Consider the following 25753-nt stretch of genomic DNA (forward strand, 5'->3'; position numbering starts at 1 on the left):
AACTCTGGGGCGGTCGTCTCTGTGGTCTCATCGCCTGGTGAAGGAGTTCATGAAAGGACTGTTCCGCTTTTTCGCACCGGTGAAGGCACCGGCCCCGGCGTGGGAGCTCAACGTGGTGCTGACCAGGCTCATGGGTCCCCCATTTGAGCCCTTGCATTTGTTCTTATCGTGGAAGACAGCGTTTCTTGTGGCCATCACCTCCGCACAACGAGTGGGAGAGATCCAGGAGCTCTCCTGTAAACCTCCATACCAGACATTCCACGAGACGAGGGTAGTGCTGAGGACGCACCCCTCCTTCATGCCCGAGGTGCCGTTGGACTTCCATCTCAACGAGCCCTTGGTGTTACTTGTTTTCTTCCCATCACCTTCGTCGCCGGCTGAGAGGACTTTGCACTCGCTGGATGTGGCTAGAGCGCTGAAGTTCTACGTGGACCGCACAGAGAGTTTTGGAAGGACTTCAGAGCTGTTTGTGAACTTTGGTCCTGTGAATCTAGGGAAGGCCCTCTTGAAGGCTTCCATTTCCAGATGTCTCTCCGGCTGCATCATGTACTGTCACCGGTTGGCAAACCGACCATTGCCCGGCCGTCCGAGAGCCCATTCAACCAGAGCGATCGCTGCTACCACGGCGTTCCTGTCTGGTGTGCCCATGCTGGACATCTGCAGGGCTGCTATGTGGAGGTCGACACACACCTTCACAAGATTCTACAGCGTCGACCGGGATTCCAAGGAGGAGTCCAGAGTCCGCCAAGCAGTGCTGCACAACCTGTTCGCTTGAAGGTGAGCCTGGTGAGGAGGTAAGAGATGCTTAATGTTGAGTTGTTGAAATGCTTAATGTTGAGCCTTGCCATCTCCTGTGGTTGAGCATATGTGTACTGCGATGTATTCTTGTATTCATGAGCATGTGAATCCATGCCAGACCCCATGCTGGAGAAGGAACAAGTTACTTACCTGTAACTATTGTTCTCCAGCATGGGTCTGGCATGGATTCACATGTGAACCCTCCCTCCTACCACTCTGCAGCTCTTCTCTTGGTCCTACTGCCACTTTACGTGCTATCAAATCTGAAGATGGCTGCCAGAGGAGGGGCTTAGGTAGAGGGCAGTATGACCCAGAGACCAGTGATTGGTTATTAGTAGAAAGACAGTTCAGAAACGAAACTGAAACTGAATTTTTCTTTACCGAGGATTCCCAGCCTAACGACAGGGAATATTCATGAGCATGTGAATCCATGCCAGACCCATGCTGGAGAACAACAGTTACAGGTAAGTAACTTGTTCCTTCTTCCTGCTAGGCCACCGTGATTTTATTGGAAGCAGACTATGTACTGTGCTGCTCAAAAACATATGTCAATAGGCAATCGCTCTGCTTCAGAGACTCCTTGAAACGTGAGTACTGTGATTTGCAGCAGGGCACCGCCTATTTGCAGGAAGACATTATGCAGCTACTTTAAGATATGGTAGATCTGGCGCACTTATCACAGCCAAACTTTGGGATAACCTTTTGTGTGACTTACGCAAAATTTCAGACCTTTTTCTATTTTGCAAAAGCATTAAGACGTATCTATTTTAATCTTACTCGTCCCGCAATATCTCACTGCTAGTAGAGTGCTAAGATACACTTGGGTCATTGTGCTTTACCCTTCGGCCCTACCTTCTTCCCGATATGACCGATTCGATACGAGATTGGTTTATATCTCTTTTGTAATTCATGAAAGCAGAGGGCAAAATCTGCCCTTTGGGATCCTTGCTGGCCAGCCCCATAGGCAGCGGCCTAAATGGCCTACTGCTTGCAACCAGCCTTACGCCTGCCCTAGATCCCCCTAAATGAGACAGGTCCTCCCGGTCCTCTAGGTGGATCAGGGACACAGGGGAAGGAGCCTGAGTCTCGTGGTTCAGGGCATGGTAGTGCTGCGGGCACGTGGTCAGCACCATCACTCTCTCTAAAATCTTAAAGGGGAAGCATGCTTGGGCTTACCATGGCCACGGTCCCGCAGGATCTACACAGGAATTCCCATAACTATGGAGGAAAGGAGTCATTGGACTAGGCATCCAGCAGTCACTAAGATGAGTAACCTTTCCTTTTTAAAACATAGCTGTTGAAAACATTCCTTTCAAAAACACCATCAGCATGCAGAAATACAGCGCGTAACACAGGCAAACACATATTTTGCCAGTTTAAGGTTTTAGTAGGGTGCTGGGGACTTTGAGTCCAAGCCCGTCTAGCATTGTCTAAGTACAACCCGCTCGCAAGTTGAATCATACAGTGTCAAGTCACCCAAATTAAGTTTGCGTCATGTAAGCATTAGTACTAGGAAACTATTGTCAGTATATTTTTTTTGGCTTGGATAAACACTATTGCCAATCACATTTTCTGGTCTATGCTGTTCATTGTGGCATGGAATCTTCTCACATTTTGGAAACAGATAATGTTAGGCATAAGAATAATGTTACTATTCTCTCCTAATGTCTGTCCATCATCCCAAAATAGAAGCTACCTTCCATTTCCACCCCACCGATCTAGTCCTGTTAAAGGAAGGACGAGAAAGCAACGGGTGCATAGAGAGCAGATCGTTGGCTGCATGTCTACCTTCCGTGACAATACTACTTCATAGTATGTTACCCAGCACAATGCCCCATTGTTCCCACACGTTGTGAATGGAAGCCATCAAGAGTACAGACATGGTGGGGCACTCAAAATTCTAGAGCCGGCAGAATAAGGAAGATGCAGTGTTGAGTATTGCAGTATGAATCCTGCGACGGGGCGTGGGGGGGGGGGGGCATCCTGCCGTCATCGACAGTATGTTAATGTGGAGTAGACTATAACCCATGCAGCTTAGTAAATTAAAGAGTCTTGCCCTGTTATTTGGCAATATCAAATGTAGACGACACAACTACTACTACTAAGACCATGTAAAGGGATAATGGATGGAGGCGAGGGAGGCGTTCTGTCCTTTGGAATGATAAATTGTTGGGCAGGTGTCCTTTTCTAAACTTGACATGGGTATGTCACTTTTGTGCACCCAATTAAACACTGCTCCTAAAATCAGTCATCCAAGAGGATGTTGGTCCCACAAGATATTGCCTAAAAGAAGCTGCTCTTTTCCTATAATTAGACCTGAGCTGATAAACATATGATTCTGGGACAACTTCAGACTCCATATCTGCACACTCGACATTCCCAATAACAGAGGAGAGCATTCGTGTAATCCTGCAAACATTTAATAGGTGAACCATTTAACCAATGTGGAAGCTCTAGGTGAATGACCTAGTCCTGTTTCCACAAACCCCCAGAATGCACGAGTCCTCAGCCACAGAATGCAGACAGTACAGGTATTCCTGCTCTTGAATATGCCACAAGGAGAGTGGGACGAAAAGACATTGAGTGTCTTGAACTAATATGTGTGCCCTTTGATGTCTTAATAGAATGTGAGCAGGTTGATGGGAACAAAGGGTGCTTTATTCCTCATCCAAAGGAAAGGGGAAAGGGAGCAGGGGCACATGCTATCCTTAAGGCGCATCCGCTCATTTTGCTCCTTAAGACCTTCAGACGTCTCTCGCCGAGGAATCAAAGCCAGTTAATAATTGTTAGAAAGCACTAGGAAAACCTCGGCTTCTGGGTTATTTCCATATAGATGCATTTCTTCGCTTCACCCTTAATTGCTTTTCTTAGTTGATGAGTTTTTATTTTTCATGGGTTCATTTTTCATATTGGCAGCTGCTGTGGTTGTGCTCAATTTACTCTGCTTGATCTTAGAACTCGAGTTAATATTTTACCTGGAAAAGGGAGCTTCGGCTTCATTAGGATTCTCTTGATGCAGCAATGCATTGGCTTTCAGTGGGATTGCCTTAATCATAATGGAGTAGGGTCAAGGCAAGCTTTTATATCTCAGTATGAGCATTTCTGCGTTATATCGCTGTAGGTTGATGAGCGTAATCCACCAGAAACTGTGATTTAATTGGGGAAAGCAGTGTTTGGAAGCAAATGCACAACCATGTCCCCCAGGCCTCTGGTGACATTGTTGAGATTCTTATTGAGAAAATGTGCATGACTGTGTTATATTTCGGACAGTTAACTGTAGTCAATACCTGCTCATTTAATGCAGTTTACAGCTCTCTGGGCCCAAACATAATACTAATTGCACATTTGATTAACCGGTTGTAAAACTTGACCTATACGTTGTTTTTTTTCCGATAAAGGAGTCTGCAGGGGGTTTAGCTGGGATGGGCACATGAATGGGTTTATATCAAGATTTCTGATGGGGACAGAATAATAAACAGGAACTCATGGTAATCGGGGATTCAAGCAGCGTGTTGTGTTCCTGGGTTATCGCTTTGCATCCCTAGGCACAGTTGTAAGGTTGTGGTGGCAGCGCTGTCAATAAAGCGTATAATTTGGACACCCAGTACAACAGTTTGTGACTGAAAGGTAAGCGATGTGCACCTTCAGTCCATGGGTGGTGGTTGATGTGGGTTTCTTCTGTTACAGTCGCGCCCCCAGACCTTTTTCATAGGGGTGGCCCGATGAGGTCACTGGGGTGGCACACCAAAACAAACGCATAGAGGCAGGCAGGCAGGCCGGTGGGGGGAGGGGCTGAGGGGGGGTTCAGCGTTTTTATAAGGGTCGCCACCCCTTGGTCGTACCACTGCTGTGGGGGATGACATACCAGTTTGTAGCAGGAGCAAAGCAAACTGGAAGGAGTGGAAGTGCCACCACTCTTACCACTCATCAGTATGTCCCCCACACCATGCCATGGGTGCTTCTGATCCCAAACACTGAAACAGTAAGCACTATTTATATGTTCATACACCCCTTATGCAGCTGCAGCTTTTTTATACAGTAGATAGGAACACTGAATCATCTTGCACAAGTGCTACAACCCGGTCCATTATTTGCTGCCCTTGCAACTCCAAAAACATATAGGCAGCTATATAAGGTATAGATATACAGGCCGAGGATGAATTTGTTTGAGATGCCTGAAGAGCAAATGTTTAAAGCTTATTGATGGGACAGAGCTACAGTCTTGGACACTCTGTAATATGATTTTGAGGCAAACCACACACCTCTCCTTGCAGTACCACTTGTTGTGAATGTCCTCGCCATGTTACATTTCTTTGCTACTGAAACATTTAAAGCAACAGTTGTAATGGCGCACAGTGCGTCACAACCTATGTTTTCACATTTTCCATCTGAGGGATTGTGTGCCATGCTGAAGAGTTTGTACACGTTCATTGACATTCCAAGGACTGCAGCAAGACTTTGTGCAATATTTTAACCAGATCTGATATTAATTGTTCTAATCTCCAATCATTTCACTTCCTCCAGACACTCTTGACAAACTCCATCAAGAGCTGATGATAAATCACTGAATCTTTATATATAAAGCTGAATGTATGTATGTTTGTCCGACTATACAAATCCACACTGTTGAACCCATGTCTACCAAATTTTACATGGATTCCTCTTGTGTCTGGGGCAAGATCGGAGTCTATGTTTGGATGCAAAAATCTTATATGCAAAAAAATGTTTTGGATGTGTGTATTTATGTCTGTCTGACTATACAAATCCACACCGTTGAACCCACTGCTACCAAATTGTGCATGTATTCCTCATTTGTCTGGGGCAAGATTGTAGTCTGTTTGGATGCAAAAAATTCACTCCGTAGACGCACTCATTTACTGGTACTTATCCCGATTCACTAGAATAGGTATTCGAAGGAGGCCACATTTGGAAGTTTCTGCAGCAAAATGTTCGATGTGCTGGTTATTCCTTTGAAATGTATTACTACTGTATACAGTTCGAAAGTGTTTATTAAAGCATTTCTTTTTATCATGCTACGAATTAAGTTCATTAACAAGAAGAGAGCACAATCAATCAATCTTTCTTGGACATTTTCTCAATTGTGCTGAAGCCATTAAGTGACTGAAACATGCAGCACAGAAAATAAACATCACTTGGAAAAGCTTCATCTGATGCTAAGCTAAAATCAATATCAAGAGCTTCTGAAACACAACAACAAACAGCAGCACCACTTGCCGATCAGAGGGCAAGAGCAACAACCTCCAGGGCACATGAGACACCACTCGATCAGGACACTGGCAACACTAACGCTGGGTACCCCAGCTAGTGCTCCAGGTCATTAAAAAAACAGAGAAGAAGCATGGAGAAAACCCTGACTCCCGTGATTTAACCCAAGGGTAAAGAAACCCTCAGAAGCAAAGGAGAGAAGTGCGGTGGAAAATCAAGCCCCACCCTAGACTACCGAGACATCCTTTTTAAGAGAAGGGGAAAGCAGGTTGTTGACTCCTCTTTTAAACTGGTTTTATTTTATTAAGCATTTGTAGGGCGCTTTATATAGCAGAATTGTGTTTCAAAGCACCACTAGAATTAATGGGAAGGGAACAGGGGAAATGATAAAAATTGCAAAAACAGTTTAAATACAGTCATGGTCCAACTAGGCCCTGTGGCATTGGGGCGTGCAAGTGCATTGAGAAGAAGTACAGGGAATGGGGGTGGAAGGAGGATTGGACAAGTGCTGGAGGAGGGCCCGGGTGGGAAGTGCAAAGGGGAGTCAAGGAGGAGAATCTCAGGCTAAATGCTAATACAGGCAACTCTAAAGGGTGGGATGTGGAGCCGCCTACCAGGTGCTGATTTGACTGGGAAGAAGAGCCTGGGATCCTGTGAGATTCATGGGGATCAGACCATCAGTCACAGCGGAAGTGGGGTGATTAGCAGGGAGGGGGAAAGAGGTAGAGAAGAGCAGTTTTGTGCAGTTTCTGGATCTTAAGGAGGTCCGGTTCAAGTCTGAGAGGAACACGGCTATTCCAGAGGGAGGCACCAGCTGAGGAGAGAGACCTGCCTCCCACTTGCTGCTTGGAGAAGTATTTGACAGTCTGAGAGATGGAGTTAAAGGAGCCTAGGGCTCAAGCAAGGGAGTATTTGGGGATGGAAATTTGGAGATAGCGTGGGCCCAGGCCCCTGAAGGCTTTGTGGATGATGCAGATGGTCTTGAATTTGATCCTTGCCGCCACCGGGAGCCAGTGGAGGGAGTTTAGGGCTGGTTTGTCCCATGTCACAAGAACACTCATTTTGTTTTTATGATTTACGTTATAAGTGCCCACTAGCTGTTTTTGCTATTATATTCTATGACTAGTGTACAGGCCTGTGTACACAGGCCAAAGTGCAGGTTTTCACTGACACAGTAGGAAAACCATATATCCTGAGCCTACAACTCCCTCTAGCGTTGACAACAGGCAATGCTATGCGAATGGGACCACTGTAACAGGCGAAGCTATGCGACTTGGACCACCGTATATCCTAAAGCAACAGCTCCCTTTATTGGAGCATTCTGTGTGTGCGGGCACCCTTTACTGTGCATGACAGCATCAGACAAACATACGTCTGGCCTTTTATTATATTAAGATGAGTCAGGAATAAAACTCAGACACAAGTTAGCCATGAATTTGGTTAAAGACTTTTATTGAAAATAAAAGGGTTGGGAAAGGCCTCTCTGACCCTGCTCTAAAAGGAATGTCCCTACCTAAACCAAAATTAAGGATCTGTCTGTGTCAGGATGTCAACAACAAAATTGTCATCTGTCAAAAGTCCTATTCTGACCCTCATACTATAAACTAAACTCTAAGGTGGAAATGTACACATCTTTAACATTGGATGGTTTAGAAAAGTGTTAAAGAAACAATACATGGCTCTGCCACAAAACTTCTTAAAAGATAAAGGTCCTTGCTCCAGAGGGTGGTTCCCTTCCCCTGGATTACTCTTCAACACAAATGTTCTTCAAACAGTTTCATGTGTCTTACTTGGCCCACAATAACACTGTCACCTAAAGCTGTTTGTCTTTATCATTCTATTTCTTTCAGGATTCCTGTTATACTTTTCTGCCAGAGTTTTGCTCCTTCTCTTTTGGTGAACACAGTCCTGATGTTTCTTCTCAAGACTTTTGGTATCTACACACACACAATTGCCTGGTATATTCTTTTGCCAGGACTTCTTGTAACGTGTAATTGCCTGGTGTACTCTCCTGCCAGGGCTTCTTATATTCACAAACTTGTAATGGCCGGTATTCTCTCCTGCCAGGACTTTGTATCATACATGGTCTCTGCCCGCTCCCACAGTTGTACATCTTCTTGATTCAACAATATATCCTCTTGATATATTATTCTTTTAGGGTTTCCCATGTACTTGCCCTGCATACATTCACATATTTGCAAGGGTTGTGTTTGGAATTCAATTCTGCCTTTTAACAATAAGTCTTTTCATATTTTATCTTTCTGATGCTCTGTTTATGATTATTTGCATTCGGTACAGTCATCGCTATGCCCCAATGTCCCGCTGTCACTGGGTGGACTCACTATTGCTCGATCCCTCTTCCTCTTCCCAGTATTTGGGTACTTCTGGGAAAATAAGCCCATTGTTCATGATTGGTTTGAAAAACTTGGATAGGCCCTTTCAACGGTTTTAAATGGTAAATCAGTCCTGGATGATTGATAAGTGGAACTGGACAAGGCGATTTCGTCAGTTTCACAAGGGAGACCAAGTTGTGCTTTGAAACACTTGCTGTATAAGCTCATAATAAATAATCAATGCAATTTAAAGTTGGAAGGTTGGCTTGCAGGACTGGGGAAAGGCGCTCCTTTCTTAGGAGGAAGAGAGGTATGACAATAGGCCATGAGGGTATTAGACATGGGAGGGTTATCTTCAAGGGAAAATGGGGGATACCATGTCTCACCGGATGAAGCTATGACATCTCCCCGGAGGTTGTCTCCCTCCATGTGATCCTCCCTCATATAGCCGTCCCCAGGGTCAGGATCAGGTAGCGGCTGCCGTCCCTTGGCCACATGGGAGGAGGTCACCACCGGGAAATCACCGATGACTCCATCGGATTCATCACAATTTCCAACAATAACCAATTTAGGACCTTATTACAAGTATGCCAGTAAGTGGTAAAATTGGCGGTAACTCTGTTCCTCCAACTATGACATACAGAACATTTGGCTATAATTCCCGCGGTAGAATTATCTCCAGTGAAATTACCTTTGGTGTTAACTCCTCCAAAAATGAGCGGAATTAGCGCTGGGGCAAATTACCTCCAAAAACAAAAACCCATTTCCGCCAGATTACAAGATTACAAGATTACAAGTCCAAAATCAGTAGCAATACGTCCAAAAATCAGTGGTAATTCATCAAAAAATACAGCGCAGTTACCTCCACAAAGAAGATGGAGGTAAATGCATACAGGTGTCACAAATCAAGGCACAGTGGCACCAGAACCACTCAGGAGGAGTATAAAAGTGCGACACGTACCCCCAACACACATCCAAGCAACATGCAGCCACAAGCAGACATAGATTATGGCCTCTACAACCTGCTACTCTACATCCAGCTACAGCAGCATGCTGGACCACAGCAGGGAAGGTGACGGGTACCACAAAGGTGCAGGAGACGCATGCTGCAGAGGGCACCCATACCACGCCTCCGCCGATCCCCATGGACACTGGTGGATAGCCAATTAGTGACCCTATACCGATTGGACGTCCCACCATCACTGAACTGCTGATCCTGATACAGGCAGAACTGCAGAGTGCCCTTGCCACCAGAACTGCCACCCCAAGCCCCTAGCTGAAGCTTGTGGCAGTCCTACACTTTGGCATGGGTGCAGTGGAATGGGTGCATTCCAACACATAGGGGGTCATTCCGAGTAGGGCGGTAAGGGTTAACGGTCACCGTTAACGAGACCGGTGCCGTTAAACCCTTACCGCCCTATTCCGAGTTCCCTTTGCGGGTTGGTACTTAACGCCTGCTTTAAATACCAACCCGCGAAGGGACCTAGGAGCTAATTACGGCACCGTAATTTACGGTGCCGTAATTGGTGCCTTCCCCATTCCCATTGAGCCCTATGGGCCAAAAATGGGAATGGGGAAGGGCCCATGGTGAATGGGGAATTACCGCCCCCGCCAACCTTGGAATGGGGTGGTAATTCCGCTATTCACCATGGCAGAGTCGGAAAGATAACGGCGTCAACCAAGGCGCTAATAGCGCCTTGGTTAACGCCAGGGTCGGAATGAGGCCCATAGTCGGGACACTGCGTGGGATGTCACAACCCACCTTTTCCAAGGTGCTGGACCAAGTCCTGGATGCTCTAATGAGGCATGCCCATCAGCCAGGTGCAGGTGCATGCAGTTCTACAACATTGCCCATTTCCCCAATACCATAACGACATTGGATTGTACACATGTGGCACTGATGAACCCCCCCTGCCTCCACCCAACAGAACAGGCATACCGGAACAGGAAACAGTACAATTCGATGAATGTGCAAATGACATGCAATGCCAACCTCACCATCAGCCACTGCTGTGCCCCATACCCTGGGGCCACACATGATTCGATGATAATGCACAACATCACCCTACCTGCGTACATGGCGAGGCACAGAGGACAGCTCACCTGGCTTGTGGGTAAGTAGTACCTGACTGCCAAAATCACTGACACACACCTGAGGTACGTAAGCATTAGCAAAGTGAAACTACATGTCCCATGATGCAAAACAGAAATGTATAGAACAGGCCTACAACCCTGACTGACCCACCCCAGGACACACACTTGAAACATGCGATGACACAGGGCATCCGGCCATGCAATGCAGCAGAACACAATCAGGGCACCGTACAACCCATGAAAGCTTTGCCACAGACCCTGCATGGCGTACTGCCACACCATAGTTGAACAGTGCATTTCTAATGACATAGCATTGACAAATACCTCATGACTGCCGACTCCCACAACGCGAATGACAGCAAGTGAACCATGTAGCCAAAGTCCAGTCAACCCTGATGCACACAAGGTACAGCATGCACAACCACTGAGTCATTCACATAGGGATAGACATGTCAGAACCATTAACTTGTACCCCGACCCACACACCGCCATGTCTCACACAATCCATTTGTGTTTTGCAGGTGATGCAGGATACCCGCAGTTGCCATGGCTAATGACCCCTGTGAGAAACCCTGCTACACCACAGGAGACCGCCTACAATGATGTGCAGAGGTGGACCAGGTCATGCATCGAGCAGACGTTTGGTCTGCAGAAATCAAGGTTCAGGTGCCTACAACACACAGGTGGTGCACCCATGTGCAGCCCCGAGAAAGTTGGAAAAATTGTAGTGCGCAACTTGTGCATACGTAGGAACATCGAGATGCCTGCAGATGAGGACCGTAACCCCCCTAGCTCAGATGAGGAAGACGATGAAGGTGAACAGGGCACCATGGGACGTGGAGATATGAGGGAAGGACCTCATGGACAACAACTTTTGACTTGTGACACATCCAGCCCATACATGCAATGAATGGACCCCTCTCAATTGCATGTAATAAAAACCATTAAAACAGTCATAATTCAACTGTTTATTTCTGGTAACAAGGAAACCCTAGCCCCAAAACCAACTCCCAGCTCCACTACCAACTCCCACCCCCAACACCAACTCCCACCCCCAAGAACTATTCCCACTAGCTCTTGCGCTTTTCCCCCTTGTCTGCAGCCTTTGCAGCATTTGAGGCATGCCTTTGTGAGCGCAAGGGTGTGGTGCTCGTCAGTGACCCCTCAGTAGCGGTAGCAGACTGCAAGCTCCCCTGCACACTCCCCCTTAGGTGATCCAGGCTAAGGTGTATGGCTCTGGCTATGGATTCATGGGACGAGGACAATTGTTCACCCAGCTCCCGCACCCTCTGGCTTGGGAGGCACAGGCTTGCATTGCATGACAGTGTGCTCCTGCAAAGACGGTCAATGGACTTGGACAACTGTCTGGAGGCCCCCTAAATGCAATCACGGAGGGCTGTAGAAAGCCCCAAATGTTCCTGGGCCATGGCATGCATCTCTGCCTGCCTCTGTTCCATCCGGTCCAGACGGTCCCAGAGGGCCTGGAGTGTGGGGCCAGGCACTGCATGTGGGGAATATCCACTGTCGTGTTCATCATGGTGACCTGGATGGCGAGCATCCCTGGCCTGCTCATCAGAGGACTCCTCTGCATAGTGTAGAGCATGGCGGGATGCCCAATGGGATGGTGGTGTGTGCAATGGAGAGAGGCTGCGAGGGGGGAGGATTCCAGTGAAAAATGGCAGACCGAGGAATGTAGCTGTCTAGATGCAGGGTATGCACACTCAGACTGCACGTCTGTGGTACTTACGGTGGCCTGCACAGGTTGACGGCTGTCTTCCACACTCTGCCCCAGGTGTGCGTCCAAGTCAGACCAGCTGTGGTGGTGTCTTGGCCTGTTGATGGTAGCACTGATTCCACGATTGGGGTCTTTGGAGGCCCCATGGCCGTGTCCATCTGGACAGCCGCTGTGCCCGTCAATGACTTGATGGCATGATGCCTCTTCCTGGGTGGCACACTCCCACTCCCCGAGCTGCCTGAGCCTGGCCGCTTGCTGGCAGTGGTTGGTGTAGGTGTCATGGAGGGGCCAGCCTGCTTGAATGTTTCCTGGGTGCCTTGCGTTACTGTTTTGGGGCAAATTGATATTTGCGTTACCACTTTAGTGCTGAGGTGCATGACGAATCAACATACACTGTCACTTGTACTATGTCATCACTGTGTGATGAGCCTCCTGGGAGAGGAGGGGCTAGCATCATGTGTCAGCTACTGTGATCATGGCATGCATTGCATCTGTCCATCCAGGTGTGGGTTGGCTGGCTTGCTTCAGTCGTGCATCCCTGGGAAGGGTTGGGCTACAGAGTGTCCTATCCAGAGGTGTGTTGGGACTGTTGGTGACAGGTTTCCCGTGGTGCAGTCAGGTGGGTGCCGTGCATTTAGTTGTGTGTGAGTCAGTAGACCATGGTGTCAGACATGTATTCCTCAATGTGTCTCTACATGTAGTGTTGCAGTCGAGGGGCTAGTGGGTCTGACATAAGTATCCGCTGATGTGCATCCATTGCCATGGGCATGTCATATGATTGCATGGTGGTTATGTTACAGGTGCATGGGTGTCATGTAAGGGGGATTCTGCCCCCACTGAATTATGTTGTTGTGACATGATGCCTCACATGGATGGTGTATGCTTGCTGGGGTTCACATCGCTTGCATGGCAGCGTGGGTGTTCATGAATGCCTGCTGGGTTGTCCATGTATGGGAGCATTTTTCACTGTGGTACTCACCAGCTTGGCTCCTAACGCGGCCATGCCCACACCCTCGATCCTGACCATATGCAGGATGCTACTGACCATGTCCTCCCACGTTGTCAGTTGCAGTGGTTTAACTGACCTACCCCCCTTGGCAACTGTCTCCCAGGGCGGTGGATAGAGATGAGCCTACTGACCCTGAGGTCCGTCCACATCTTTCATGTCATCAACCTCACGGTGGACGTGGCCTACGGCCACCAGCATGTCCCAGATTCCTGCCCACATGCTGTTCTTGCGCTGTTGGCCGGTCTTCCCATTTTGTGCCCCATGCAACTCTGCAGAGTGGGCGACCACTTGCTCTGTCAACACCGTGAGCTCCTGCTCCATGAATTTAGGCTTCCGCAACCTCATTTGAGGCACCCTGCCTTTGTTTTTTCTTGATGACATGTTTGGTCTTCCTCAAGATATTTAATGAATTGTGGTTTTTAAAATGGCCACTGCAGTGCTTCCTTATGTCGCAATGGCGGATTACCTCTGGCAGAATTTCCGCTGGAGGAAATTCCGCTGACCGGCATGGCTGTAACAGTAATTCCCCCTTTTTTTGGCAACAATTCAGGCTTTTTCATATTGGCCCCATTATTGATTCCTGTCACCTTTTTGACATGTCTTAAACACCAAATATAAACACATGAAAGTGGGCTAAAATTAAAGGACTGCTCCTTCCATTACAATCGCACAGGTATCATTACAAATTCATAATTTCTTTAAGATTGGGGAAAAAAGGTTTGCATTTTGTATTTGTAATGCTCAAATGATAACTGATGAAAATATAGACATATTGTGGTCAGTGTGTTTCATGTCAGCACTCTGTGTAGTTTCATCTTCAGGCTTCAATTTAAAATGTTTTCAGATTGGATTAAAATTGGAGGGAACAATTTAAATCCAGTTAGATCTTATTTGATAGTAACGTCTTGCTGCACCATTGACGTCTGGCATTTCAATGTGCAAAGTTGCTGCCTTACATACTTAGAAATGGTACATTCTAATAGATATTGACATTTTTGGAAATTGAACTTCTCTAGAACTAGAGAATCTCTGCCTTCTTTACAAAATGATTGTATTTTATTTTACCACTTAATTACTTATTTAGGTCTGAAGGAATTCCATCTTTAGTGCAATTCCACTCAAGCAATGTTTTTATTTGAATAACTACTGTTGAGAAGTATAGGTTTGATTTGATGAAATAACTAAGTATTTCAAAACAATATGTTGCTCTTTTGGAAATTGATGTGTTATTACTGTCACTATCTCTGTCTTAATGTACAATGTATTCATCACATTAATGCGTTGGGTCAAAGTTGAACATTTTCAACCCAAAAAAAGGTGTGATGGCAGACTGACTTTCTCTTTTGCTCTTTGCCTTGCAGTTCAGTGTCACCCTGAATGCCTGACTTGTTCTCAGACATATGACCATTGTGATATCTGCCGCGATGCAGGCAAAGTGCTGCAGATGGGAAGCTGTGTACAAAGCTGCAGCCCCGGTTTCTATCAAGAAGGCTCCATTTGCTTAGGTATTGTTGTTTTCTCACCATTTCCTATTGGAACTTGCTTTCCAATTGCTTTGTGCTTTACTGTAGGAGGTTTTCCGGGACTATTTAGGTAATGTGTGGATTTGGAACTATTCTTACAGAAATGCCTACTGTAAAGTCTTTCACAAATGATGGTGAGATTGTACTGCATGGTATGGAATTCAGAGTCTAGGAATTGCATTCCCTAATCCTCCTGGCCCATCTGTAGCCAAAACGAACACGGAATCCTAGCTGATCTTGGTTCGGATGGTCCTATGCAATGATTCCTTAAACCATTAACCACGACCAAAGACATCTTTTTCTTGCTCCATAGTACTATTAAATACGCTGCTACCTTAGATGTACCCTCACAAAACGGAGAAGTTATAGAGGATCAGAAAGACTACAATAGGGCCACACTGTGCATGCAACTTCATATTTTGCCATTCATGCTCTGTCACAGGCTTTTCCATCCCTGCAGTTGTTAATGGGAACATTTGAGGAATCGCATAGCACCTCGCGTGTGCTGTTGCTCCGGTTTATGTGTTGTTGCAGTGTTGTGAAGTGCGTGCGGCTTGTTGTGCGAGGGGTGGTTGTGAGTTTTTTGAGTGAGATAAGTATGCAGAATTTGAGTTTATATTGGTTAGTGGGTTACCTGACCTTTAGCATGCTAACATTCACAGTTTTTTCTAAGTGTGGCACTTGTTGGCCTTCATAATCCCATCTAGATGCGGCATAGGCCAGTGTCACAAATCTGTCTAGGTTGGGGCATGCTAACATTCACAACTTTATCTGGATGCTACGCAGGCTGGTGTTCACAATTCTAAGTGTGGCACATGCTAACATTCAAGTTTCATCTAGGCGCGGGCATGCTATCCTTCAATCAATCCTATCTAGATGCGACGCAGGCCAATGTCCACAATTCTAAGTGTGGCCTATGCTAGTCTTCAGGTTTCGCATAGGTGCGGGCATGCTAACATTCAAAGTCCTATCTAGATGCGACGCAGGCTAATATTTACAAATCTATCTAAGTGTGGGCAAGTTGACATTCAGGTTTCACCTAAGTGCGGGCATGCTAACATTCAAAGTCCCAGCTAGATGCGACACAGGCCAATATCCACAATTCCATCTAAGTGTGGCCATGCTAATATTCCAGGTTTTGGATGCTTGGTGAGGGAAAGAGGATCCATCCTTCTGTTGTAGGGTTTTGGTTCCAGGCGTATGTCGGTGCTTGATCTTAGTGTTCTTGTCGGTTGATGTAGGTGTAGTTTGTCGCTTAGGAATTCTGCGCCTTGTTTGTGTATTGCTCTGTGCGTGATGCACATGGACTTGAACATTATTCGCTGTTTTAGTGGTAGCCAGTGTAGTATTTTTAGCACGGGTGTGATGTGTTCTCTTCTGGGTAGCTTGAGGAGGAGTCTGGCTGCTGCATTTTGTATGCGTTGCAGTTTTTTTAGAAGTTGTTCTGGCATGCCCAGGTATAGGCTATTGGCATAGTCTACTCTGGACGTGATCAGAGCGATGATGGTAAGTGTTTTGTTGGCGAACGACAGGAACGGTAGGATCATTTTTGCTCCTCGCAGGAGGAAGAAACATTTCTTGATTAACGAGTTTACTTATGGCTCTAGAGTGAGGTTGTTATCCATCAGGACCCATAGGTTTTTTACAGTTGATGATGGTTCTGGTGCCGAGCTCTCTTGGCCAGGGGATGTAGGTGATGTCTCCTCCCTTTTTTGAAAAAAGTACTTCTACCCCTCTCAGGCTCATACAACGAAGACGCAAAGGCACTCCACTCTATCTACCCCATCATCAAGGCATGGATGGCAATTAATGGCCTCTGCCTCAATGGTGACAAGACTGAAATCTTGATACTAGGTCAACAAAACACCTTAGACAAACTGGACAAACTGTACTCTAACTTCTCCATTGACAACTCCATCATCCCCGTGTCCACAGCCGTCAAGACACTGGGAGTATACCTTGACTCTTCGCTATCAATGACTAGACAAGTCAGCGTAATCACTTCCGCATCCGCACACACCACCAAACTTATAAACGCCATCAAGCCCTACCTCTCTAAACCTAACTGCCTCTCCATAGCGAGGGCAACCATTGGAGCCAAACTGGACTACTGCAATGCTCTCCTAGCAGGCACATCAGCCAAAAACATAAATAGACTACAAATCACACAGAACAACGCTCTCCGGGCCGCTCTTAGTATCCCAAGAAGAGAGCATATCCCCCAGGCCAGGCTCTCAGCCCAATGGCTCCCAGTCAAAGAACGGATCACCCTCAAAATCCTCACCCTCACTCACAAATGCCTCTCCTTCTCCGCCCCGTCCTATCTTTCAGATACCATCCTCAAACCTTCCTCCACACGTCCCACTAGGACGCAATACGCCAACCTACTCTGCACCCCACGCATCAAAAAAGCCAAAGCCGGAGGTCTAGGTTTTCCCTACATTGCAGCACAGACATGGAACGCTCTCCCCTCAGATATCCGAACGGAAAACTCACTTCCCATCTTTCGCAGGAAACTGAAAACCTTGTTCCTTGCAAAATAATTAGCAAACTCTCAGGAAGCCATGTAAATATACTGCCTTGCTATTGTATATATTTCCTCTGTAACTTATGTACTGCTTGTAACTACGGTTTCCTTTGCAACTAAGATGTCTGTAACAAGCGCCACGATGCTTCTGGGCTGATGTGCGCTCAACAAATTTGAATAAAATAAAATAAATAAAATAAATAAATTTGTTTTGCCTGGATTGATTTTGAGATGGTTGAGGTTCATCCAGTTGAATATGTCACAAAGGCAATTCTCTATTGTGGTGTTTTCTTCTCGGGTGTCTTGTATGTTGAAGATTATATGAGTATTATCGGCGTAGTTGTAGCATGTGAGGCCGTGTTTTTTGATGAGTTTGATTAATAGGTACATGTAGATGATGAATAGAAGCGGGGAGAAGGATGATCCTTGTGGTACTCCACACGTGGAGTCTCTGGGTTTGGATTTAAAAGGTTTCATCCATAATGTTTCTGTTCTGTTTGTTAGGAAGGATTTGATCCATAGTAGGGCAGTGTCTATTATCCCTAATCCTTCTAATCTCTTTATGAGGATGGCGTGGTTGACCGTGTCGAAAGCTGCAGACTGATCAAGGAGAATCAGGGCGGTACTGTTGTCCGAGTCTGCGTTTGTTTTTAGGTCGTCCCATATTGAGAGGAGAGCTGATTCTGTTCCTCTCATAGGTCTGAAACCAACTTGTGCTTAGTCTAGTAGGCAATGCTCTTCTATGAAATCTTGGGTTATTTGGTAGACGTTCGTTTCTAGCAGTTTGGATATGTAGGGTATGTTGGAGATGGGTCTGTAGTTGGATAAATCCTCTACGTTTCCTGTTGTGTCTTTGAGTAGCGACTTGATGTAAGCTGATTTGAAGGCCTGTGGTACTTTACCTGTTGAGATTGAGAGGTTGAGGAGGTTCCTGTGGTATTCCATGGGGGTTCCTTGTTTGAGAATTGTTTTGTATATGTCCTGGGGCAAGGGTATTCAGGAGAGCCTGATTTGTTGCTTTGGTTTACCAGTTTGACGAAAGCCTCAACTGATATTTCTGGGAAGTTTTGTAGCTTGTTTGCGTATTCCTCGTCGGTGTCGGTGGGATTTGAGCTGTGATCGCTTGGTCTGGTTTGTATGGTGTGTTGGATGAAGGTTATTTTGTTTTTTAAGTGGTCTCCGAGGTCCTCGCAAAGTTTCATGGATGGAATTGGCGTGTTGTTGCAGCCCGGTCGGTTTTTTATTTGGTTTATGATTTTCAATAGTTCTTTTTGAGGGTTTGGTGCTCTGAAGATTCGGTTGTCGTAATGTTTCCGCTTTGCTTTTTGTATTTCCTTTTTATATGACCGGATCTGTTGTAGGAATTTCAATTTGTTTGCGGTGGTGTTGTTGGTCCTCCATTCAGATTCTAGTTTTCGATTTTTTTCTTTCCATGGCGTTTAGTAGTGCGGTGAACCATTTGCTGTAGTTTTCTTATGTGTTGGGGTGAAGGGCTTTTCTTTGTCATCTAGGGTTGTTGCGATCCAGGTATGAAGTAGGGTAACTTTTTTTGTCTAGCTCTGCTTCTTCCATGGTTGATGCTTGTGGTTTGCTGAGTTCTAGGAGCTCGGTTAGGTTGGAGTTTTTTATGGTTCTCCAATTTCTTTTCGTCATGATGGGTCATTTTTCTTGTTGCTTTTTTGTTGGAGTGGACTTTATGATTATGAATGGAATGATGAGGTGGTCACTCCAAAGTTTTTAAATTGGGAGTGCCGTGGTGATGAGATCCTTGTTGGCGAAGATTGCGTCAAGTGTGTGCCCTGCTGAGTGGGTTGCCCCTTTGACTAGTTGTTGTAGATTCATGGCTGCTAGTTGGGCAGTTAAGGATTTTTGTGTGGTTGTAGTTTCTTCGTCGAACCAGATATTTAAATCTCTGAGGATGATCAGATGATTGTACTTGATGGCTAGGATGGTGATTGCTTCCGTGAAAGCGTCTATGAAAGTCGCATCGTAGGCTGGTGGTCTGTATGTCAGTATGAATTTCAGGTTAGTTTTGGAGTTTTCTGAAAGTCGTAGTATTAAGGATTCACATTTATCCATGATTAGTGGATCTTCCATTTTGATGGCCAGTTCCTTGTGGATGATCGCTAGTCCCCCCCCCCCCCTCTTTTGGATTTTCTGTTTGTTTGGATGCATTTGAAGTCTTCAGGCAGGCAGTTGTTGAGAGTGATCTTGTAGTTGTCGTCTAGCCATGTTTCGGTTACAAATAGGATGTCTATGCCTCCTTCTGACAGGAGGCCATATATTTCAGTTGAGTGTTTGGACATTGACCTTGCGTTTTTTAGGCTACAGTGGATTCTCTGGTTGAGATTTTGTTTTGAGGTTATTTGTTGTTCAAGTTTGTAATTGTCTGTTCGTGGTGTTTCCGCATTGATGTCAGTAGGATGAAGAACAGTGACGGCTGCTTCATTGAAGCGGTCCAATAAGTTGATAACAGGGCTGATTAGTCTTGGTGTTTCTGCTGTGATGCTGCTCGGATGATCATCAGTGGTGGTTTCTTCATTGAGTCCGATTGTTGGGTGGGAGGTAGCATTGCTGGTTGTTGGTGCTTCACCGTATTGTGCGGGATGTAGTGGAAATCGATGTTGGCCCTCTGTTCTTGTGATGTAAGGGGTAATGGGGTCGGAGCCCTCCCACTCTCTTGAGTGCTCCCATCTTTTTTCTGCATGTTTCAGGAAATTCTTTGCATGTTTCGAGGTTTCCGTGTTGGGGTGTTATTGTACCGTGGTTGTTGCGAGGTAAGGTGTGAAGTATAAGGATTTTTCTCTTGTAGATTTTGTTCCGGTTATGGCTTTTTTAGGCATGTTTCCTTCCAATGGAGCTGCTTCTTGTGGGTTCTGTCGGTGTTGTGTGTTCGCACCTCTTGTTGCACGATCTTGTTCTCTTTCTCCGCGTCCTTTTCTGGGTCAGGCCATTTTCCAGTTTAAGTGCAGGCGTAGTAAGGTAGTTGGTCCTCTATGCTGTGTTGTGCAGTCGCAGTGACCCCGGTTTTTCTTTCTCTGGATACGCTGGGGTGTTCTCTGGCTCAGTGTTTCTTTCCTGTTGGTGGGTAGGGTATGTTTCCTAAGGGTGCACTGTCGGGGGCGGTTAGGGTGTTAGCGGTCTGCTGGAATGGAACTTAATTGAGTTAGGTTGTGGTGGGTTTCCGGGATTGATAGAGTACTGAACTAAGCGCAGTTAGATTATTTGAGAGACCTGTATAGTGGGAGAGAGTCCTATCCGTGCAATCTAAACATCACATAATGCAGTTTGGAGACAGAACCCCTGCTAGAATTGAGAGACCTGTATAGTGGGGGAGAGGCCTATCAGTGCAATCTAAACATCATACAATGCAATTTGGAAACAAAGCCCCCGCTAAATTTGAGAGACCTGTATAGTGGGAGAGAGGCCTATCGGTGCAATCTAAACATCATACAATGCAATTTGGAGACAGAACCCCTGCTAAATTTGAGAGACCTGTATAGTGGGAGAGAGGCCTATCAGTGCAATCTAAACATCATACAATGCAATTTGGAGACAGAACCCCTGCTAAATTTGAGAGGCCTATCAGTGCAATCTAAACATCATACAATGCAATTTGGAGACAGAAACCCTGCTAAATTTGAGAGACCTGTATAGTGGGAGAGAGGCCTATCAGTGCAATCTAAACATCATACAATGCAATTTGGAGACAGAACCCCTGCTAAGTTTGAGAGACCTGTATAGTGGGAGAGACCTATCAGTGCAATGTAAACATCATACAATGCAATCATCTTCTTTACTTTGGGTTTGGTAAGTGGCTTGGAATCTGGGGTAGAGTAGTTGCTCTGCTCCTGACCCAGGCAACTCCTACCTTACTGATCCTTGTAGATGATGGTTGACGGCCGGCCACTGCTTCCCCTGCAGACATGGGCTGACACTTCTTGGAGCTGCCTCTGTTGGAGCCACCCTTGGCCTTGGGCCCTTAGCCGCAGGGCCGCACGGGCAGGAGGGCTGCCGTGGGAGAGTCGGTTATGACCTAAATGGGGTACCAATCGGGGAGCGGGGCGGACTGAAAGGCGGGCTTAGGAGAGGGAAACACGGAAGGGAGGCGAACTAGGGAGCGGGGCTGATGGGGCTGCACACTGGCCTGGGGGGGCCTCTGGGCTGGTGGGGGATCAAAGGTCTGTGAGGCCTACAGAAGGTCAACAGAACACGATGTACTCACCGGGCTTCCAGCTGAAGAAAGGAGCCGGTGCAGGCACGTGAGCTGTTAGGCTCACAACACAGGTCCTAGCGACCAATCGGATGCAAGTTGGGTGGGTGGGGAGGCGGGAGGAGCGGGGATGCGGAAGAGGGTGTGTGGAGGGAGGGGAAGCAGCAACCAGAGCTGGAAGAGGCTCGGGGTCAACAAAAATGGGATCAAAGGCCTGTGAGGCCTACAGAAGGTCAACAGAACACGATGCACTCACCGGGCTTCCAGCTTTACATTTTCAAGGTATTCTTTTTTTCAACAAACGCATGTGTTAGTTTCAGGTTAAATTCATGGCAGTTTCAGGTAGGGGAAACCTTTTCAGAATAGTCATTAGAGAATGCCATAACCTATCGTGCCAGCATAATTGTAAAGGTAACGCAGTGACAGTTTACAGGGCTAATGGCTTGCAGGTGTTGCTGTTTATTTATCACCATTAACTTCGTTTTAGCTGCCAAAAAGATAATCCTTCAAAAACATTGACTGTAGAGTGGAAACCTATGTGCTTTACTGGTTTGCACTAGGTACAAGGCTGCTACAAACTCATAAGCTTCTCTGTCTGCATGGTGTGTGATTGGAGGGCTTACTTAGTCTGACCCAGCAGGACTATGTGTTCTTAAGATCAGTTGATTTTTACCAGAGTTATTGGAGGATTTGCCATGAAAATGCTCATTCAGGTTCTCCTAAGCAGCTGTACTTGTTGTCCCTTTCTTTGGCCGTTTCTGGGTCACGGTAGTGTTTGCTGTCCTTTTTGAACCCTCTTGCCCCAAGCATATTGAGGTAAGGAGCCTTTGTCGCCCGAAAGAGTAGTGGGCCACCATTACCCTGTTTCAGCTCTGTGTTGGGCTGTCCCTGGGTCACCCCCAATAATTGCAGCCATCGTGGGACTATCCCTTGTTGGATGGGTGCCCTATCATGCCCCTTGAGCTGCACAGATCCACTTGGTTGTGTTCCTAGGACTTCCTGGTGTTCTTCATCATTGCCTTTGCTCCTGGCTTGTGAGGTACCAAGATGGACTCTTCTTTTCCTTTGTCCGGGTCATGCCTGGTCCAGGATTTAAGTCCCTGCAACCGGTCCCATGCCCTAGCCCTGTAAGAGAAGCCCTGTATTTACAAGGTTCTCCTGTCATCTCTGAACCAAATCTTCATGGACAGGTGTCATAGGTGCGTGTTCTAGGGTCCTGGTACAGTCTTCAGATTTTCCTCCAGGGTTCGCCTGGGTCCTTGGGTAATGAGGGGCTGAAGGTCCCCCCTCTACCGTGGTTTTCCATTGGCCCGAATCCTGCTCCACTTCCTTCCTCCTTTGGTCATCTGGGACTCGAACGTGGGATTGGAACTCTGTAAGGGTGTCTAGTTGGGTGTCCCCTGCAGTTGGTTGCTTCTTTGTCCACACCTGTTGAATAAAACAAATACTTATTTCATCCTAAAACCGTGGTTCCTCCTATTGAAATAGTCCTGTTGATTTCTATGGGAAATGTATCTAATTGTTGTGACAGGGGTGACCATGTTAGGGGAGGATGGGGACCTTTTCAACCTTGGGAAGACGGCCTACCAGGGTCTTCACTAGACCCAGTCCTGCACCAGATGCGGGATGAAGGAATTGGGAGGCCCCAGTAGCTGCACCGCCTTTATCTGCCTTGTTACAGGTGAAAGGTACCACTATCAATCACCCAAAGCCTGAAGTACCTTGCCCTGGCCGTAGTTTTATTTCTTTCCTTTCAGGACTCTGTGTACCACGAAGCACCACAACAGATGGAAGTTGCCATGTTCTGGGAGAAAGACTTGCCAACCTCACAAATGATTTGTATTTGTATTTGTTTTATTTGTAAAGCGCGCCTGGCGCAAAGGCATCTGGGTGCATATCTTATGTTACAGTTACCTGTGGACAACAGTGTACAGTTACACATATTTACATGAAACATGTGCGAAAGATAAGCAGTCTAATAAACAGTAGGCAATAACATAGAAGACTGTACATAAGGGAAGCAACGAGAAAAAAAGGTAGAAAAGACGTAACAATTTAAATATTAGGACAGACCAAGAGGATCATAATAGTAGATCTACAGTATAAATACAGAGTTAATGTAGAGAGTGCTGGCTTAGACGTCTTGGGTCGCCAGCCATGTCTTGGCTTTGTGCTTAAAGGAGTGGAAAGATGGTTAGTCCCTGATAGGGTTTGGCAGAGAGTTCCATAATTTAGCTGCGAAGACAGGGAAACTCGCCCCGCCAGCTTTTTGAAGTTTGTATCTAGGTACGATGAGACTGTGAGTTTGGGCGGATCTCTGAGGGCGTGTCAAAGATGAATGCAGAAACATCAGCAAAAGACCTGCAATGTAGCATCCCGGGTACAGCAGCATTTTACTTGGCATAGGTGGAAAGGTATTCAGGCCGTTTGTCTTCACCCAAGATGGCGCCCACTGCGCCGTGTGCAGGCCTAGTCGTTTCGACATCTGGCTTCCTGGTTCCCTCTCGTTCCAGCGTCAGAACAAGTTATATTCAGTCTCCACCAGCGACCCGGCGCGTTCCTACTCTTTTCTCTGGATGTTCCGTAAGTTCGCCTTCTTTGTATGCTGCAATCTATACTTACCTAAATACTCCTGTTCTTTATATCCACTTCCTTCATTCTTTGTTTTAGAGCCTCTGCAGAATCTCAGAGACCACCCTCCGTATTGAACATGACGCAGAACTTGCAAACCATTCGGTATGATTCCTAGAGTAGAAAGCTGACTTAAACCTTTCATTCTTTGTCTGCTCAATCTTGCCTTATGCTGTTCGTTCCTATTAGCACGATAAGGCCAGGATTTATTCCAGGATCAAAACACTGCTCTGGCAGCATACCCGCGTAACATCCACATTGACGACATCACAAAAGGCTGATCCAAAGTCCTACAGTTCCCAATACCAGGGTTTTCTTCACCAGAGGGCTTCCTGGGGGCTGCTGTATCCCCACCTTCTTTCTTTTACAAGTAAGGGGTGTCCAGAGGTCTTGGGGAATTATTCATTATCCACCACTCTGTACCTGATCAGGTTAGTTGCCTATTGTATATATCTGCATATATGAAGTTCAGAGGGTTCATCTGTAGTTTCCTACGCAGTATTCATGACAGTTAGCGATGCCTAAAAGGAAATATATACGATTTTCAACTATGGATCAGATACAGCAACTGGTGGCTGCTGTACAATCCTTGGCTGTAGAAGTACAGACTTTAAAACAAGAGAATGTCCTGCTTCGTCAGCAGACAGCTCGCCCCTCCCCTATCACTGAAATACCACCAGGGCCATTGCCTGGGGGTAACTGACGGAAATCCCCAAAAACTAAAGGGGTTTTTGGATGCCTGCACTGTGCAGGTTTCCTTCAAGACTGCCTTTTTCCCTACTGATAGGGATAGAGTTGGCTACATGAGTTCTCATCTCATGGCTAGAGGGCTACTCCTCTAGTCGCCACAAACAACCCTTTTCTAGACTCCTATCAAGCCTTTTCCCACAGCCTAAATGTAATATTTGGCTGACAAGAGATCACTGTTTCCTCTCAAGAACACCTTATTAACTTCAAACAAGGGTCCCAAGATATTTTAACATACATTACAAGATTTAAACAGATGGCTTTTGACACATCATGGCCGGACAATGCCCTAATCACTCTATTCCGTAGGGGATTATCTGACGATTTAAGAGACGAGATTGCTCGTATCCCTATATCTGTTAATTTGGCAAAAATTATTACTCTCACTATGCAGCTTGCCTATCGTCTGCAAGAACGACACGCAGAGTGGAGAAAAACCAGGACTATAAAACCACCTATCGATCCACCTTGTGTAGTCAGGAAAGCAAGTGAACCCGACAAACTCCTGCAGTTAGGGGTTATCCGTGGTCCCCTGTCTCCAGAGGAGCAAAACCGTAGAAGGTCAATAGGTCTTTGTATCTATTGTTGGTCGAAGGAGCATTTGGTCAGAGAATGTCCTATAGCTCCTCCTAGGTGACAGGGAAACACTTCTTCCCGATTTTAGGGGGAACCACGATCAAGGGAAAAAGGCTGGTTGCCCATTAAAATGTGCAGTGCAGCCTCCTTTACCACAAGGATCCTGTCATCTGGATACTGCTATGGTTCTTAACGTGAAGTTTGTTCTCCCTGGTTCTGAGAAATGCAACATTTCCGCCTTGCTAGATTGAGGATGGTGGGGAACTATATCGATGGCCATTGGACCAGTATGAATGGTATTTCACGTACACCTAAGGAGTTTTCTATTCCTGTAGAAGGGG

General features: G+C 46.3%; 1 protein-coding gene across 1 annotated transcript in view; it reads left to right on the top strand.

The window, feature by feature from the left end:
• FRAS1 (Fraser extracellular matrix complex subunit 1) overlaps window positions 1-25753 on the top strand; it is a 1618415-nt gene that overhangs the window by 455025 nt on the left and 1137637 nt on the right. The window contains exon 13 of the mRNA XM_069626341.1: window positions 14557-14700. Within this exon, the coding sequence (XP_069482442.1) occupies window positions 14557-14700 (144 nt within the window). The remainder of the gene's footprint in view (window positions 1-14556; window positions 14701-25753) is intronic.

This window comes from Ambystoma mexicanum, chromosome 6p (assembly GCF_040938575.1).
Source record: "Ambystoma mexicanum isolate Mex_15411 chromosome 6p, UKY_AmexF1_1, whole genome shotgun sequence".
NCBI lineage: Eukaryota > Metazoa > Chordata > Amphibia > Caudata > Ambystomatidae > Ambystoma > Ambystoma mexicanum.